The sequence below is a fragment of the Macrobrachium rosenbergii genome, chromosome 8, assembly GCF_040412425.1.
Source record: "Macrobrachium rosenbergii isolate ZJJX-2024 chromosome 8, ASM4041242v1, whole genome shotgun sequence".
Classification (NCBI taxonomy): domain Eukaryota; kingdom Metazoa; phylum Arthropoda; class Malacostraca; order Decapoda; family Palaemonidae; genus Macrobrachium; species Macrobrachium rosenbergii.
In genome coordinates this window covers 45,289,542-45,308,436 of record NC_089748.1, presented here as the reverse complement: position 1 = coordinate 45,308,436, position 18,895 = coordinate 45,289,542, and the positions used below count along the sequence as shown (strand labels likewise).

At 38.6% G+C, this 18,895-nt stretch overlaps 3 protein-coding genes across 4 annotated transcripts in view; 2 read left to right on the top strand and 1 right to left on the bottom strand.

Moving 5' to 3' along the window:
• Positions 1-18,872, bottom strand: part of LOC136840777 (cuticle protein 8-like) — a 151,160-nt gene extending 132,288 nt beyond the window's left edge. Inside the window, exon 1 of one of the 2 annotated variants that reach the window (XM_067107649.1) lies at positions 18,534-18,872. Coding sequence is in view for 1 of the 2 variants with exons in the window: in XM_067107652.1 (XP_066963753.1) it covers positions 18,534-18,545 (12 nt within the window). In the remaining variant the exon portion in view is untranslated. The remainder of the gene's footprint in view (positions 1-18,533) is intronic. The other variant, XM_067107652.1, reaches the window with a different exon arrangement.
• LOC136840772 (uncharacterized) lies at positions 40-6,098 on the top strand. Its single transcript, XM_067107644.1, has 5 exons — positions 40-2,664; positions 3,504-3,643; positions 4,215-4,775; positions 4,908-5,043; positions 5,805-6,098. The coding sequence occupies exons 2-5, from the start codon at positions 3,511-3,513 to the stop codon at positions 5,944-5,946; spliced, it is 972 nt and encodes a 323-aa protein (XP_066963745.1). The 5' UTR covers positions 40-2,664; positions 3,504-3,510; the 3' UTR covers positions 5,947-6,098.
• LOC136841258 (uncharacterized) lies at positions 11,286-15,919 on the top strand. Its single transcript, XM_067108262.1, has 5 exons — positions 11,286-11,541; positions 13,228-13,361; positions 13,831-14,577; positions 14,735-14,873; positions 15,591-15,919. The coding sequence occupies exons 2-5, from the start codon at positions 13,235-13,237 to the stop codon at positions 15,730-15,732; spliced, it is 1,155 nt and encodes a 384-aa protein (XP_066964363.1). The 5' UTR covers positions 11,286-11,541; positions 13,228-13,234; the 3' UTR covers positions 15,733-15,919.
• Positions 18,873-18,895: the final 23 nt, after the last annotated feature.

Here is an 18,895-nt window from a genome sequence, read left to right as displayed (position 1 = left end):
CTCGTGCAATTTGCAGAAGAAGAAGCATGTGATTTGCCCGTTGGTACATTGGTGTTAATCTGCAGAGGTCTTCGCACTTATACAGCAGAGCCCTTCTCTATCAATGTTCACACCAAGTATATACGGTTTTCTACTTGAGCCCGCGCGTCCGAAATTCCTGTTATAGAGCAGTTGCGTCTTTTGCGGGCGAATGGTGACCGTATAGGAAATTACCGTAGTGTGAAAATTCTCAATTTGCAATGCACAGTCGTAAGATTTTTTCGTAACTGCTGCTCTTATGTGATGTCACCTGGCGAGTTATAAAGTGCACTTTGGACAGGGCACCTTGTGTTCCTTCATTATTTCGATTATAGCACGAAAGACTTGGGAATACTCATGGAAACAGGACTATATTACACATTCCTCACAAAACAGTATGACAAAGTAGCTGTCTTGACTACTGGCCCAAAAACCGAATATTGCCGCAATCTAAAATACTATTGATCATTTATCATCAGTGTAGTGACATTCTCTACTTGGTAATAAGAACAGTTTTTTATGCGTCTAATGCCACAGCTCCAGATCAGATTTTTTCCCCCATCTGAAACGTTCGTTACTGGAAACAAGTTTAAGGCGGTTCCGTATTACAAGGTTCGACGAGCCCCGGTTGCATATTCTGATACAGCAATGCACATACGCGTAATTTATCACCATCTTGCTCTACGCCGTAAGAGTTATTACAGACGAGATTCAGCTAAAAAAATTATAAGTATGATGTATTCGGTGGCGTCTCAAATGAGACAAAATGTCTGGAGCAATCCTCTGACCTTACGGCTGAAATAGGGGAGTTGTCTCGTCGTCACTGGTGGAACTGATCAAGCCAGGAATGTTCGGGGCCGTTGTTCATGTACGCATTCGTCTGTATCGTTTCATGGTAATCTCACTTTCCTGTATCTCTATCTGTATTCTACTATATCTTTTAATTTTTAGAAATATAATGATTTTATCTATACTGGGGCAAGACGGCTCAGCAAATCAGTGGCTCTTTTAGTTTGCTCCACATAGGCCTAGCATAATCATCTATGACGGTTGCTAAACTTCACCAAGCAAGAGAATCTCCCGACTGTTTCAAGTGTACAACCTATAATCTAATGCACATTTCAACTTTTACTAAAGCGAAAAATGATTAAGAATAGTTTCATATCAATTTCTGATTTCCTTCTCAGCTTAGCACAGATGCAAACGCACTGTAACTGAGCAATTATAATAAAGCTACCACTTTTAACGTTTCTCTCAAAGCGTAGGAAATTAAAATTTAAATATTACAAAATTTGCCACTTGGAAGATGTCCCAAAGCTTTAGGGTAATTAAATTTGGCCTTTCTTATCTAGCGTACTTTAACTTTTTACACAGAGGTATAATGAGCATTCATTCACGCGCAATTCATCTACGTCAGATGGCGGATGAGACTATACCACGTGTGACATGCTCTCAAGAACGGACGTTTAACAAACACTAATGTGTATTTTTATCGTGATTTCTTAAAGCTTTATTATTTTCCTAGTTTCCAATGGTGAATTTACCTGCCTGGTAATTGCGCTTAACAACTTTCCTCCATTTTGCGAATGCTCACCTTTCCCACATTGATTCTTTGCACCTTTCATTTCAGCGTATTATAGAAACATAACTATCTCTAGTCATCTTTCTTAGAAGATCTAATAGTCATTTTCTTTTTCCACGTAACATTCCATTATGAACATGAAGATCTTAACGATCAGATTCCTGAGACGGAAGTTCAGAGCGAAATCATAAGCATATTCTGTTCCCGCCAAAATCAGTGGCAATTTGCACTCACAAAGGCGTTATTCCGGTGCCATACAGTTTTCTCGGAACTGGAATACCATCATCACGACGACCTCAACTAGAAAAAAAGATAAAACTTGAAGCCTCCTCATGCATGCAAGCAAAGCAGTCGTGTGTACTAGAAATATCTTTTATAGATTACAATTTGTGGTCTGTCCAGATGAAGTGGGTGAAAAATAAGAGAATACCACTATCTGACACGAGAGTAAAAAAGAAGAAACTTTTTTCTCTTTTACCCTCTTTCTTTTTGCTTTTTACTGTTACTTTTAATGTTCTTTGTCAGCAGATCTAGTGTCTCTAAGGTTACGTAGAGATACTTCCTTTAAACCGATTCCTTACAAGGGAATAAATGTTCACTGTTGTCTTTTTCGGTTCTACAGTTTGTCTTCAGGTCCAACACATTGGCCTAGGCATCGTTGTCACGCCAGCATCCTTTTTTGCTTCACGTTCTGTAATGCACCGATTCTTATACAAGCCTTCTACGAACATAAAGTTCTTCATTTCTTTCTTCTTCTCTTCATACGTCTTTTAATCCCCCCATGTACTTGCATATCTATTTGTCATATTTCTTCTCTTTCCGAGAACTGTATTTAAACTACGCTTGTTGCTAAGTTTTTCGTTCAGCACTGTCCACAGGGTGCTCTAAGTTGACCCTCTGCATGGGCGGCACGTGGTTATATCGAGACCCCATGATTTTATTCAAAAGCACAGTTTTATCGTCCCAATTCACACTCCCACGGGCCAAGTGGGAGGAAGGTCCTTTGGCGCCATACGCCGCAGTGGATCTACAGACGACATCGGAGGAACATCACTTCTAGACCGGTTGGTGTGGAAGGTCGTTTTACGTTATGGTTCTCATATCTCCTTTTTAAGTTATATATTTTTTTTAATATTTCTTTGCTTGCTTCTGCACAGTTCCGTAAAGTGTTTTGTCTTGCGTAGAAACTTTTAATGAATTCTGAAATACACCTGAATATATTTTAGTCGTGCCGACAGCCTCTCGTTCCTTACTTTAGTACCGTGCCCCACTTGTTATCTCTCTCTCTCTCTCTCTCTCTCTCTCTCTCTCTCTCTCTCTCTATCGCCTCATCTTATACATGCATGCATAATGATAATTCCTGTTTTTCTATTGTTGGTGGGGAAAGCCGTCAGTTTTAAGAAAAACACACACCTACCACACACACACACACACACATATATATATATATATATATATATATATATATATATATATATATGTGTGTGTGTGTGTGTGTGTGTGTGTGTATACACACAAGTAGGTATGCAAATACACATACTGCACAGTTTATACTAAAGCTAAGTTATAAATACACAACTAGCAAGAAATTCTACACTAGCATACAATATGTTCTCTCCTCTCTCTCTCTCTCTCTCTCTCTCTCTCTCTCTCTCTCTCTCTCTCTCTCTCTCTCTCTCGTAGAAGAGATTTTATCGTTTTACCTTACCTCAATGAGATAACAGCAATGAAAAAATATTACAATACAAAAACTATAACATTACACATCTTACAATAAAAACAAATATTAGCTAAGATTCAAAGGCTCAGGAATTAATTCGGTAACACGGCTATAGTCTATGCCTACGTAGAATTTAACCGCAGCCTAAAAGACCACACTAAATGACTGCCGTTTCATTTCCAGAACAACAATGAAGCTAATATTTCCAGCGGTTGTCGTTCTTGCCTGCTTTTGTCAGCGCCATCTTGCTCTTCCCGACGACAGTGAATCAGCCTCCAGTGAGACCCAGGAGACTCTGACTACAGCTACAGTACAGAGAAATGGTAAGGTTATGTATCAGAGAAACTGAATGCCGTCGTGTTTCTAGTCTTGTTGATACCATGAAGTCATAGCATGCCTTTCATCTGCTGCCACAGATTTCTGGTCATAGATTTCACTGACTTCCTGGAAGACTGGTTGTCAACACCACTTGAGCGTGCCACTTGATACTTCTTGTGTTTTTCTGAATCTTGTTGCTTTTCAGTAGGTGTGAACTGGTTTGTCTGTTGATTTTCCACTATTCGCCTGTTATTCATTTTATATTCTTTCCTTTTTGTTTTCCCCTTTTTTGGCAAGGGTATCTTACACTGTTCTGTAAAACTCTGCTCTGTAGGATTTTCTCTGATGGGCCTGTTCCATACTGATAATGGCCCATTTTTAATAAAGAACAATAACGGCGTTTACCTTACTTTGATTTTATAAATGATCTGCCCTAGCAGTGCATGTAAACAACATAAGAGTGAATAACAAGGCTTTAAAAGCCATCCAGCAGACTGAGAGAGACCCTGCAGTGAACCACACAGCAAACTCAAGCCATTCAAATGGCGGCTAAACCTGCTTTGACTTTACTTCCAGGTGTCTGGGGTTCTCAGAACTACCAGAAAGTTCCGGACGACGAAAGTTATTCCCATTACGGATACAGCAACGCTGTTCCACAAAAAGGCGGTGCCACTTACGACCACAGCAGTCCAGCAGCCCATCACAAAGAATCTCCCAGTGAGAATGAAAACAGCTATGCCCCCCAAACTTCCTACGAAGACCTCCACTACGACTACAGACCACAACTTCACCTGCTGCTGAGTCCGGGGAAAGGTGACAATGGACAGCCAGCGTGCCCGCAGCTGGGCCAATTCAGCATCATAGGAGTCGTCTTCACCATGCTCCTCATCTTTAACGCCTTGATTAGTGCCCTGAGTATGTACAACATCTCCAGTAATGGCAGTTCTACTTCCCTTATCAACTCGATCCTGGGCACGAACACTGACAACAATCAGGACACGAACAATCCTCAAAATATCAACGATAACATTGACATTAACATCAACCCACGGCTACTTCGAGATGGACCCCAGAACGAGAACACTATGCGTGAGCTTGAGGATGAAGGTGACTGCTCGTGCCCTCTGGAGGAAGAAGGTAAGAACAGGGAAAGCCCACTTGATACTTTATCTCTTCCCAACATTTATTCTATAAAACGGATCTAACTGGTAATATCTCACTACATCATGCAGTGAAAACAGCTCACTAAAGCACTTCACTGTTTTTCAGATTCGTGGTTGTTCAGGAGTAAGAAATATCTGCAAGGCGCATGGACAGTTGGTCAAGATTTTATTTCTGAGAATCCTGACTGCGCTTCCAGACTGGCTTGTGAAGCTGCGTCCTTTGTGCCATCTTCGCTGTCAAGGTAAGAAAGCCCCAGGTAATACCTGTGTATTGCAAGATGAACTTGAGAAACCTGAAAGCCCTCAAGGATACCCAAGTAAACAAATTAACGAAAAGAGCTGATGCAAAAGTATATGAGTCAGACGATCAACTTGATCTTAGTCGTTCTTTAATAATTAATTTTCATTAGTATACAAGTAATGATGAAGGAGCGTTGGCAAGGAAAAACAGCAGCTAGAAAGAATTAAAAAAAAAAACCACAAATAATACCAATAAAGGCCACATTAATATTATTGCATTTCACCAAGTTACTGAGAAGCCATACGGCATTCTTGGACACAATTATGCAGCAATATTTCAATCCTCAACGCTCTTTCTGCTATAGTTTCATGTTCCTCTTCAGATTATTAGTAGTTTAACTCAAAAACATGGGGATACACTTCGAAATTTTCGCTGAACTCTCAAAAACACACTATCCAACCCACTTGATTTGAAAAAAAAAAAAAACACACAAATTGAAGAAATATATTTAAGAAATCCAAATACAGTTTCGGACAGTCATGTTCCCCTTTCAGTGCCTCTACACTGAAGAGGGGGCATAACGCTCCAAAATTGTGCTTTTCAAGTTCTGAAGTTTAATACTGATCTGTTATTAACTAGTTGACCTGCGCGAGCAAAAGGTACTGACAGCTTCACGCCTCTGCACTTGACGACAATCCTTCGATTTTTGCTCGCTTGACAAGCCGTCTTAACTTGAAACAATCCATTTCTTTTCTCACTCAGAATACTGGCGGCCTTTCCATTAAAAACAGCCGGGACAAGGACGCTTCTTGAGTCGGCTGCAGCTGGACACTGCTCTGTGACGTACGACAAATGTCCAGTATCGCTGGATCCAGTCATTACTTCAGCCCTGCATTGGCTTTAGGACTCGTTCTGCATCTGTTTTTGGAAACAAATGCTCTTCTGCGACTATTCACTGACATGGAGTATAAGAGCTATTGTACACCATGAATGATGAGTAATAATGAATACCTGATGCGTTTGTTCATCACAAGAATAAAAATAACTTTTGAAAAACTGCATTTCTTTGTTCCTTTATTCACTCTTGAGCCCCTGTTAGGAAGAGAGAGGCGAGTCACAGGAAGGCGTTCTTTCCTGACATCATCATCTTCACTGACCTAATTTCCTTCTTCCTTCTTTTCTGCCTTCTTTCCAGTATGCCCAAGACGAATGGTACCAAGGTCCTTTCCATTCCATAAAAAGATCGCATTGGCCTTTTAGGGAGAACAGAACCGAACAATAACGGAAATGACAATAAAATAAATAATTTTTTCCACTAATTTACTCTGCATGGACAGTCTGCCTATTTCCATGGGTTGTCATTATTTTCCATAATGACACATGCATATTACTGACAGATTTTATGTACATGAATACCACACACGTACACAGTGCCATAGTATATATATATATATATATATATATATATATATATATATATATATATATATATATATATATATATATATATAACTGATAAGTGGTTTTTTGTCACCTGGCGGATTCGAACCACTGGGAGCAACAACCTATGACTTCAGTGGACGAGTAATTACTCTTACCATTCGTTAACTAGCCGCAAAACTGCACACAAATACTGAAGTAGAAAAACGCACCAAAGGTATAAAATAAAAGTTATACTTGTTTATTTACTCTACTCCTGACATGAAAGCAACTGGTTGATAGTATTCTTTTGCACCTCAACTGTTTTTTCTACAAATATTTATATACATATAGTGTGTGTGTGCTTGTGCTGTTTCACCCAAAAAACAAGGCTTCAAAAATCTGCCTACAAATATAAATTTGACAGATACAGTAGAATACAGATGGTGGCTAAAATCAAAGGTTAAGAAGGAGTCTACGAGGAGCATGTAAAATCCAACGATGGGGTCCACTGGCCGGCATGGATATTTTTGGACATAAATACAGAGAAAAAAAATGAACAATCAGAATCAAATTTGGGATTTGAAACTAATTTTACCAAAGAGGAAAAGGTTAGGTTGCCCAAGGGTAGTTGCACAACACAGCAGACCGTTTAAAAGCATACACCAGGGTGGATGATCGACTGTGACGGAGCTGTGAAGGGAAGTAATGAAAATATCAAGGTGAAATTGAAAGTACTACGAGAAAGGGTCCTAACTGAAAGCATCCCACCAGAGGTGGCAGAACAGCAGTGGTTGATAAGGAGAAACAAATCCACAGTAATGTATGAGCACGTAAAGTATTTAAAAATAAATCTATGCAGACAGCTTTCGGGAATCTGTTCGGTTCGCCTTTTCAATCTCAGGGGAACCGAACGGATTCCCAAAAGTTCTCTGTAGCAATTTATTTTCTTAAATATATTTGTACCCATATCAAAATGCGAGGAGAATTGTATAAGGGTAGTAATGCATTGCATCTTAGCTTGAACTTTTGAGAATGCGGTTGCACGACATCCTCAGGGAGACTGTTCCACAGGACAGTATGTAACTAATGTAGAACAGGTGTTGAACTGGAAGGGTCTTAGCAACCAAACGTGCTGCTGATGAACCTTATATGCAGATTAATGAAGCATTTATTGTTGAAAGAGGAACGTGGCAGTGACTGGCTTCATGTTTGTCTTAGGGACCACCACTCATGGGAAACTTCTGAGAGGTAAGTAAAATATATAAATGCATTTGGCCATGGTATATTTGCTGTTCAATACGAGAGCTGTCTCCGACATATGGAGATCATTTATTATTATTATTATTATTATTATTATTATTATTATTATTATTATTATTATTATTATTATATTCAGAAGGTGAACCTATTCTTACGGAACAAGCCCACCAAAGGGGCCACTGACTTGAAATTCAAGCTTCAAACGAATATGGTGCTCATTGGAAAGAAGTAATTGAAGGTAATAGGAAATACAGTTTTGAAAAACAAAAAAGAACTTAACAAAAATGAATAAATACATAAACATGTAAGTAAATGATTAAAATACAAGGAGACTTGTTTTAGAGTAGTAATACATCGCATCTTCGCTTGAACTTTCGAGGTTCCAATTGAACATCCTCAGGAAGACTTTTCCACAGCCCAGCGGTGTGAGGAATGAAGGACCTCTGGAACTGAGAAGTTCGACAACGAGACACATGTACTGCACACTGGCGCTGATGGTCAGCAAATCTGGTTGCTCTCTTGTGAATGTGAAAGATCTCTGTTAAAATACAACATGAAAAATACACAAGCAAGAGACCATCGGTCGATGGTCCAAGCCATAAACGCTAAAATTAGGAAACATAACCCTACCACCAAGAACCAAGCTGTCTAAAGAGAGAGAGAGAGAGAGAGAGAGAGAGAGAGAGAGAGAGAGAGAGATAAATCTCTGGCAGAGTATATAAATGAAATAAAAAACATTCACGCACAAAGGCAAAGCGATGACCTCCAGGGTCCGCTGCAGAAAGTCACGTGAACTGTCTAAAAAACGAAGAGGAGAGAAGAAGAAGAAGAATAATAAGAATCGGAGATAAGCGACCGTTTGCCAATAACGGCATCTCGCAGGCAATTTGCGCAAGCATATGATTTGCCCGTTGGTACACTGCTGTTAGCAAGGGAACAACTCCGCGCGCTAAAATATAGAAAGCCGATTCTCTCCTCTCCCAATGCTCACACGTCCTCAATTCTCGAGCGCGGCAGAACCAAATCTTTTGTGGGCAAGCGGTGGCAGCAGGGGAAAATTACTGCTGGGCGCAACACCTCACCTTACAGTATACACGGGGGGGAATTTCGCGGTAATTCCCGCTTTTACGCAATGTCACCTGCTTGAAATTAGAGACGGATTTTGGTGATCGCGCCGCCAGCCAGTTACGACGAATTTCACGGTCAAGTCAAAAATAAAGAGTACATTTCGATTATCTTGTCAACCAAAATGTGCTTTCGACGTGACTCTGAAATTCGTCGCACTTGAACAAAACATCCAATGCTTCACGTGTCTCATTCCTTTCATTTAAACCATCCATTAACTTGATGACCACGACTGTATTCTGACACAGTACCGTGTGTATTAGGCTATATCTAGTCTCCACGAAGAAGTATGAAAAGGAGCAGCCAATATTTTATCATTAATCAAATGCAGACTTTTCATTTAGGTTTCTTTTTTAATCACTCAATCGACCATTGATCTGTAGCTATAAGAATACATCATTCAAACTTTCAAATTTTAAACGTTCGAATTTTTCGAATTGCTTAATTAGGTCTTGGAAAAATGACAAATGTCAGACTTGTTCCAATAATATAATGAAACGAAAACTTCAGTATAAAAAGGAGTTTAAAATTTATTTGAGAAAGGAAAATGGAACATACAGTATATAACAGAGAAGAGCGGAATAGAAGAGAATACAGAGTTTATGCCAAAGGCCAAGCGCTGGGACCTATGAGGTCATTCTGAGCTGAAACGGAAATTGACGGTAGAAAAGGTTTGAAGGTGTAACAGGAAGAAAACCTCGTAATTGCACTATGAAACAATTGTTATGAGAGGGTAGAAAGTACGATGGAAGAAAGAGAATATGAAAGGAGATGCAGTAAAAGGAATGAGGGAGGTTGCAGCTAGGGGCCGAAGGAACGCTGCAAAGAACTTTAAGTAATGCCTGCAGTGAACCGCACGAGGTGCACTGACAGCACTAACCCCCTAAAAGGGATAAAAAAAAATATTCAAGCCGGTCCCCGTAACTGCCTCTGATATCGGTGCAGATGACAAGAGAAGCATTTGTGTTTAAAAAAAAGTAAAAAATGCGACGAAGTTTCTTTGGCGCAATCGAGTTTTCTGTACAGCCGCTACAGCGTTTATAATAAAGGCCACCGAAAATAGATCTACCTTTCGGTGGCCTCGCTATAATGCTGTATGAGCCGCGGCCCATACAACTTTAACTACGGTCCGGTAGTGGCCTGTCCTATATCGTTGCCAGAAGCACGATTATGGCTAACTTTAACCTTAAATAAAATAAAAACTACTGAGGCTAGAGGGCTGCAATTTGGTATGTTTGATAACTGATCTAAACTTTGTTGAGTAGGCCCGCCTCCCTAACAAAGGTGCATAGGCCTAACTGCTCTACGAGTATATTACAATCCTTCCCGAGAACCGAAATATTTCTTATATGAAACTCCTTTTAATCTTTTTCACATTCAATTTCATTACGGCGTCAATAATCTTGATATTGCAATGCCAGTTTTAGTAATCATAAAACAATCAATTAGAAGACTTACGGCGATGAGTATGATGTAATTTAAATTTACAATCCTATCACAAAACGCCGGAAATCTTTTTCTGTATGTTGTGAAAAGATTGTGTATGTTCGTGTAAATGCGATCAGATCTCACCGTCAAAAGTTCTTTGCAAATACCATTTCGTATGGGAGCCCCAAAATCATGCCCATTTAACTAACTGTTGGACAAAACATCCCTGGAATAATCTTTTGACCTCAACTGCATTTTATTTAGAAGGACTGGCTTGGCTCAGGTGTTTGTGACCAGCATTAGCGTAGACTGACTTGCAAAAATACGACACAAAGACGAACCATCTCATCTGCTCCCATTCCATTTCATTACAGCGTGTTGCGGAAACAAGTCTGTACCTCGTCATTTTCCCCTGCACATCTAACCGCACCGTTTTCTTTCCTCCTGGTAACTTTTTTCCTTACGACAGCGGAAGATATCAAAACCGTCATGTTCCCGCCAACGAAATTCGGAGCGGATTTGTATACCCTATTATCTTCACGCCGAGTCCGGGTCCCTGTCACTGGTAATGTGCACCCACACAGACGGTCGCCGGTCCTCTTGGGGCCCAACCGTTTTCCCGGAACTCGGATACCATCATTACGACAATATCAGCTGAAAAACCGATGCCTCGCCAAGCATGCAAGCGCAGCAGCAGTCGTGTGCATTACAGTTACGACTATCATATTTTGATTGGAGAATTGTCCCCACATATCAAGCGGGAAACACTAAGACGAGGAGGGTGTACCTCTACAACAACAAACAAAAGTTTTGGAGAGCTCTTTAATTTAAGGCTATCATATATTTTGATTAACGGACTATCCCCACATAACGGGTGGAGAAAAGGTAGATTAGAGAGGGTGCGCCGTTACAGCGACAAACAAAAGTTATGGAGATCTCTGATTGACGAAACTTGGGTCGGACAGTTGGAGCCGTTTCAAAGGCAAATCCCACCTGCCACTACTACTACTAGTATTAACACTACCACATGAAACCGGCACCTCAGAAAAACAATAAAAATGAAGACGGAAATGGCTTCGGAGTGACACTTCCAGTTAACTATCGGTCATCACATCTGGGAGAGCGTAATTAGCCTGGCAATCTATGATTTATGACCGGGCCAAGACTGAGAGCTCACGGATGAGTGAGGAGAGAGAGAGGAAGCCAGGCGACTCGGTGTCAGTGCATCCCCAGGCGACGTCGTTTCAACACTGATTGACATACGGTAGGTGATTGAATGTTTTTCTTATTTTTTTTTCAATTTTCGTGAACTGTGTCTTGTGTATGGAAATGTCACAAGTGTTTTGAAAGACATGGTACAATTTGTCGTGCCGATAAGTTCGATTCCATTTTTCTTCATCATGTATGTACACGCATGTTATTAGTGGCTCTCTCTCTCTCTCTCTCTCTCTCTCTCCTCTCTCTCTCTCTCTCTCTCTCTCTCTCTCTCTCTCTCTCAGGTGTACTTGCATGTATCCTCTGTTTCGTAACATAGAGATGTTAAACTTTACAAATAAAAAAGGACTAACTTGAAATTGAATTAATCGGTAAGGAGACATCATTCATACATAACGGTTATTACATGTTTTAGAAAATGAAGCACTGTGGAAAACTGGATTAAAGAAAAAGTTACTCAAAACTGTTCACACTCAAAATAATGCGTGCATTTTCTAGTTTATGTACAATGAATAATCTCTCCCTATATTCGTTTCTTTGCATTGTATATACATAAATACATAATACACTATATATATATATATATATATATATATATATATATATATATATTATATATATATATATATATATATATATATATATATATATATATATATATATATATATACTTTTAACTAGAAATTTTGTGTCTGATAGCCCAGTGACTACATTTAACAGAAGGAAAGCAAGTGAAATGACACAGCTGGATACAGATAAAAAAATTCAAAAGATGTCCTTAAAAATAAAAAAATAAACAAACACTGCGATCCGCTAATTATTTACACGGCACAAAAATTATACGATTTTCATCAACTCGCATAATTACGTTTTGGACTTTTTGCGTGTTCTCGGAAACCTGGATCTCACGTACATAAATATTAGGGAGTTGGTTTCCCATTTTTGGTAATTTCAGACAGAAGGCTGGTGAACATTAACTCACGCGTTTATAGCGTTAATGCTTAGAAAGGTGACAAAATAGCTATTCTGTAATGTCATATCACAAGTCCCATGGCGACGACATATTCTATATTAGCCCAATTCTCCCCAGTTGTCATACCCAGTGAATTATAGCCTAGGAACTCCGTCAGGGAAGAGTGATGACAGGACGAGTTTAAATGGTGTACATTTTTTGGATGCGTGGTCTTTCAAAATCCGGTGGCTTTGACACCTTTGAAAAGACGCGTGACTGATTATTGTATAAAAACTTGGCTAAGACCAAGCACTGGGGCTCTATAAGCCATTCAGTTCTTACAGGTGAAGAGGAGAGAATTGAAGTGGTTGGGCACAGGAAAGGAAGTGGGAACAAAGGTAGAGAGTAAGGTTAAAAAAGTGGGTACAGGCTACGGGCCCTAGGGACACTGCAAATTACTTCACATTTCTTGCATTTGGATCTGAGGCTTTGTAGTGAAAAACGCACCCAAAAAGTTAAGAATTCGAGAAGTTAAGAGGGCACTGTGTCTATTACATATACATAAGTATCTAGTGAAAAGTGGCCACTAGATTCTACATATACCTATAGTAATGCCTAAAATGCATACCATATGAGGTGCACTGACGGCAATGCCAACCCTATGGGGAGAAAAGACATGGTGTCCTCTTCGAAAGAGCAGAACCCCCGTCTGCTAAAGATAACTAACTTGCTTAACCAATGAACAGCACACTTAGGCCTAACAGATTTTGGTTTCCTTTCCAGAAGAATCATGAGGTTGAAATTAATTGCGACCGTCATTCTCGTCGGCTTCTACGGCGACCATTACGCTCTCCCCGGCATCAGTGGATCTGCCTTGAACGAGACGAATGGGACCGCGAGTTCCGTCGGCAGAGATGGTAAGGTTTATTCTCTCTCTCTCTCCTCTCTCTCTCTCTCTCTCTCTCTCTCTCTCTGGTCAGCGCTCTCTCTCTCTCTCTCTCTCTGGTCAGCGCATCAATTCTTCAATCTAAACCAAGACCATAGTAGTTTATATCGTTATCACAGCAAATATCTGATCACACGATTGTAATATCTTTCTTTCGTGTGCTGGAGATTCTAACTCTTCAAGTCTATCTGCAATAGCAATATGCTTGACGGTGTTATACTGTACTAAGGTTTGGGATACGTGAAATTCTAAAAATACTTTAAAATGCAGCCTCTAACTCTTAAAGTCTATCTGCAATAGCAAAATGCTTGACGGTGTTACACTGTACTAAGGTTTGGGATACGTGAAATTCTAAAAATACTTTAAAATGCAGCCAAGTAGGCCTATCCCAAGAGGCATCACAAAGACGCTCTGTAGCCTTAGACTTTATTTATTTTCAGGTTCCCGGAATCCTCGCAACTTGCGGGATGCCGGGGAGTATAGCAGTTATCTCCACCACGAAAACAACGAAGTCCCTTCGGATAATGCTGCCGACGAAATCAGCCACGAGCCGTACCAAGATAATCATAGCCAAGACGAACACCAACATTACTCGACTTACGACGATCATAACACTAAGGTTCATCTGAGGGATGCCGGAGAGTATAGCAGTTATCTCCACCACGAAAACAACGAAGTTTCTCCGGATGATGCTGCCGGCGATATCAGCCACGAGTCGTACCAAGATAATCACAGCCAAGACGAACGCCAGCATGACCCTTACTCGACTTACGACGATCATAACCCTAAGGTTCATCTGCTGCTACAACCTGAAGAGAAGAACGTGGGACATCCTCTTTGTCCGCGGATTTTCCGTTTCAGCATTTTAGGAATCATCTTGAGCATGCTGCTGATTTTCAATGGCGTTGTCACTGGCGCGACCCTGTACAACACGGTACACAGCGCTTCTTCAACTTCTACCGTCAACACCATCACGAATGTTAATACCAACGACAACTCGGATGTCAACACGAACAACAATTTGAATGTAAACCAAGATTATAATGAGAACCAGTTCATAGTGGGTCGTCAAGCCCGTCAGAATGAGACCGGTTACTGGGACTCCGTAGATCTCAAGTTCTCGACAGAGGAAGGGAAGAAGACAATCCGGAAAAGAAGCTGCGGCTGTCACAAATCGCGGGGAGAAGGTAAAAACAAGACCTTGACCTTGACTTACCTTTCATCTGTCAGTCTTTGCATTCTTTCATAATACCTTGAGGATAACAAGTCACTCATATCGAGGTCATACCAGTTGATGGCAAGTTTCTTCTTTCAAATCATAGCCTCATGACTGAATTCTTCCAGGTTCAAGTTTATTTCCTTCCGAGGAGAGCCTCCAGGGAGTGTGGACAGTTGCTCAAGACTTTCTGTCAGAGAACCACGAGTGCGCCTCTCGAATGGCCTGTGAAGTCGCGTCCTTCTTTGTGCCTTCTTCAGTATCCCCGTAAGGAACCGACGTCTAAACTTTATTACACACACACACACACACAATTATATATTATATATATATATATATATATATATATATATATATATATATATATATATATATATATATATATATATATATATATATATATATTTCTCTTTCACAGAATGCAATGAACATCCTGACTGGTTTTGTCTTAAGTTTCATAACACATCTTCAAGAGTGATGTCTTAAAATATTTTAAAGCAAAACCGGTCATGATTTAAACTTTCATTTCCTTCTGCAATACATGTAGGATATACATATATATATGTATATATATATAAATACTATATAATTTGTTTCACGGATTTTAGGTCTTAGAGGAAAAATTTATACCAAAGAAAAACGTAGAGAAAGGATCAGTAAGAGAAGAATAGTAAAATTCAGCAGTCTATAAACATCCCAATATGTCTGTGGAGTGCCTGGGTATTTTAAAGTCAGGTATTTGAGGTAGTTCAAACTTGAGAGTCACTAACATAAAGTAACCAGATGAAAAAAAGACACTTGTCAAGAATCATTTTCCCCCTCCAGAATGCCCCCCCCCCAAAAAAAAAAAAACTAAACCACTAAATACCATTACAATGCAATTAATTTCGTGTTTCAGGTTATGAATGAAACCAGGATGATATTGTCTCTCTACGTCTGTTACTCGTTCTTAGGGTTAAAGACAATCTCCTCTTTTCTCTTCAGGTTGCTGACAGTACTCCCCTCCAAAATGGAAGGAACGAGGTCCCTGCTTATGTCTGCTGCCGCAGGCAACTGCGCGGTTGCCTACGACACATGTCCTATTTCACTGGATTCAGGGATGACTTCACTTGTGGATTGGCTGTGAGATTCTTGATGATGTCATAATGATCTCTATAATCCCATGACATTCTCCACTTAAAATTCCAGGACATTCTTCACTTAAATGTTGTGCTGGAATATGCTAATTGGTTTGGGAGATGGAAATTTCATGAATGACAATTGGTGAGGATCCTAAAGATCTAATCTAAACCCTCCTCCAAAATGAAACTGACTTTTACTACAGATACATATATACAAATATATATATATATGTATATATATATATATATATATATATATATATATATATATATATATATATATATATATATATATATTATATATATATATATATATATACTATATATATATATATATATATATATATATATATATATATATATATATCATTTTTACCTTTGTAGCTATTCTTAACTTTCCAAGCACTACTTTTATACATCCCCATTTCAACCTATTTTCATGCTTTCACATCAGGTTAAAAATCCCATCATACAGTACGTTCGAACCCTGACTTCTGTGCACTCTTCAGGTCTCTTCTTTTACAAAAACACTGCTACCTTCCTTGCTTTACTTACTATACCTCAGCTCTTCTCTTGTTTTATTACCACCCATTATGAAAGAGAGAGAGAGAGAGAGAGAAGCAACACCACTTGCAATACATGCTAAAAGTTTTTGACATCTTGTCTACACTGCTTATGCCTTATAATCCCTTCAATTTTAATGTGCTTCATTTTCAACGTCTGACAGAATATCAAGTCTCATTACATCAGCTACCTTAGCTATGGAAGTGGAGCGTGGCTTGTACGCCAGTTTACCAATGCTGGCATTATGTCAGCCAAACCATAAAAGCACAAGCCAGTTTAGCACACTTTGACTATAATCTCACTTCATCCAGAGCCATCTACACACATACACACACAAATATATATGTATATATATATATATATATATATATATATATATATATATTATATATATATATATATATATATATATATATATATATATACACACATACAATTAGATATACCTTTATGTAGTTAGCTCATTAGGCTTTGGGTTAATTTTTTTCAATTATGGAAAGAATGAGTTAAGAATATAGTATTCTTTAATATAATTTTAGTACTCTTAATAATATCCAAAGACTGTGCCTCTTAGGATTAAAGGGAATGGGAATTCAGACTTTCATTTACACCAACTTCAGGACCTTTTTATTGTGATTCTGGCATCAAGAGTGTTGCAGATTGCTCTAGGAACAAGAAAAAGTTAAGTATACCTTAGTTTTACCAGACCACTGAGCTAATTAACAGCTCTCCTAGGGCTGGCCCGAAGGATTAGACTTATTTTACGTGGCTAAGAACCAGTTGATTACTTAGCAATGGGCCTGTGCTGACATAAGGTCAGCAAAATCCTAAATCAAAAGCGAGCAAGCAAAGAAACTGCTCTGGCAAACGGCCATTGTCAAACGCAGGACCCAGAAAAAGCAGTGATCATGCTTTCTCTCAGACTGTAGTCCCCTCAAGAAAATGTGCTTTTGTCAGTAAATATAATTGGATCAAATAAACACCTTTATGTATGTGAATATTTTTCCTTATAAAATGCCATGTACCAAAGTAGGCCTAATAGAAAATTAATGGTATCAATCATGAAAATAATAATATAAACCCATAAGATATTAAACTACCAGAGAATGTGTATGGTTGCTAAACTTAGAAGGGGACTGTCAAATGTAAGAACTGTACTGCATAAAAATATATATATATATATATATATATATATATGTATGTATATTACAGATAGATAAATCACTACTATCTTACTATTTATTCACTTGAATTTATTTTAATCTATTTTTATTATTTATAGTGCCTATATATATCTTATATATCTATATATATATATATATATATATATATATTACTGATAGATAGATACTCACTATCTACTATTTATTCACTTGAATTTATTTTAATCTATTTTTATTATTTATAGTGCCTATGTTAGGTTAAGTGGGGTTGAACACCCCTCAACATGGTAAGGACTCGGCGCCCTTGGGTAGTTCAAAGACGTCACTGTGAAGTATTTAACCCATTCTGTATTTTCCCCAAAAACACCAAAATGATGGTGCCCCCATAATTATAGGCTATATGGGGTTCCAGTATCACTAAAACTAATAATTTGCTACCGAAATAATCGTAAGAAACATTCAAAGTGCAAACTAACACAAAGGAAACTATTCACCCTTTCTTATTTAGTATGTGATGTTTCTTTTCTGCTACTGGCCCTAGCCTGTTAAATGTTTGTCAAAGTGATGAAATGGGACTAATATAAGTTTCCCTCTCTGCCACTGAGAGTAATAAACTGTTTTCAAATGGAAACCCCAGTTAAAAGCCTAAGGTTAGCTGACGTCGCCATCCTCAAGGCTCCCACGTGTCCCAAGTTAGGCTACTGCACATACGCCTATACGTTTTTCACACATTTTCGTTTTCTTTTCTTACATCCAAAACACGTTTTTCATTTGTTAATTACAAATCTATTAAAAAGAAATGTTTTTCCATAAGGTTCAGAATGAACGGTGACAAATAAAAAATATCAGCCAATAATGTACGGTGTCCCTACGAACATTCATCCCACCATGCAAATCTACGTTATTATAACCAACTATCCTTAAAATCAAATGATCGAATTATATAAATAATGTATAATTACGGAATTGACAGCAGGCTACTACATTTGTGGAGAAAAATATATTATTCATATATATTTGCGTAACAAAGGATTACACTCCATCTGACAACAAGAACAATACTGTCAGTATTGACCTACCTGGTTCCTCATCGTTTACCCGGACTGGTTCGGCCATATAATACTGCAGGGTAGTAGATTCACACAAACATCTCCGATTCAAACATACTGATACACATTTCTTGTATGTATCATCTACCTTATCTTTTACGTGTAACTGATCTGATCGACATAATATATTGCTGCCATTCTTGATACGCTTTGTACATTTCTCCCATTTATGTTAATTGTTTAATTGATAGCATTTCACTGATTATTTCTTTTCTTGGTCTTTTATCAGGCAGATCAACGCACTTTCGCTTTTAATATTTACACTAATTTTCAAATTGCCCATCACCCTCGGTAATGTGAACAGTTTTTTTTACTTTTCTTTAATAACTTCG

Coding starts and splice junctions, on each gene's coding strand:
- LOC136840772 (XM_067107644.1), top strand. CDS start 3,511: ATGAAGCTAATATTTCCAGCGGTTGTCGTTCTTGCCTGCTTTTGTCAG. Junction 3,644..4,214: donor AGCTACAGTACAGAGAAATG/GTAAGGTTATGT, acceptor CTTTACTTCCAG/GTGTCTGGGGTTCTCAGAAC. Junction 5,044..5,804: donor GTGCCATCTTCGCTGTCAAG/GTAAGAAAGCCC, acceptor TTTCTCACTCAG/AATACTGGCGGCCTTTCCAT.
- LOC136841258 (XM_067108262.1), top strand. CDS start 13,235: ATGAGGTTGAAATTAATTGCGACCGTCATTCTCGTCGGCTTCTACGGC. Junction 14,578..14,734: donor TCACAAATCGCGGGGAGAAG/GTAAAAACAAGA, acceptor GAATTCTTCCAG/GTTCAAGTTTATTTCCTTCC. Junction 14,874..15,590: donor GTGCCTTCTTCAGTATCCCC/GTAAGGAACCGA, acceptor TTTTCTCTTCAG/GTTGCTGACAGTACTCCCCT.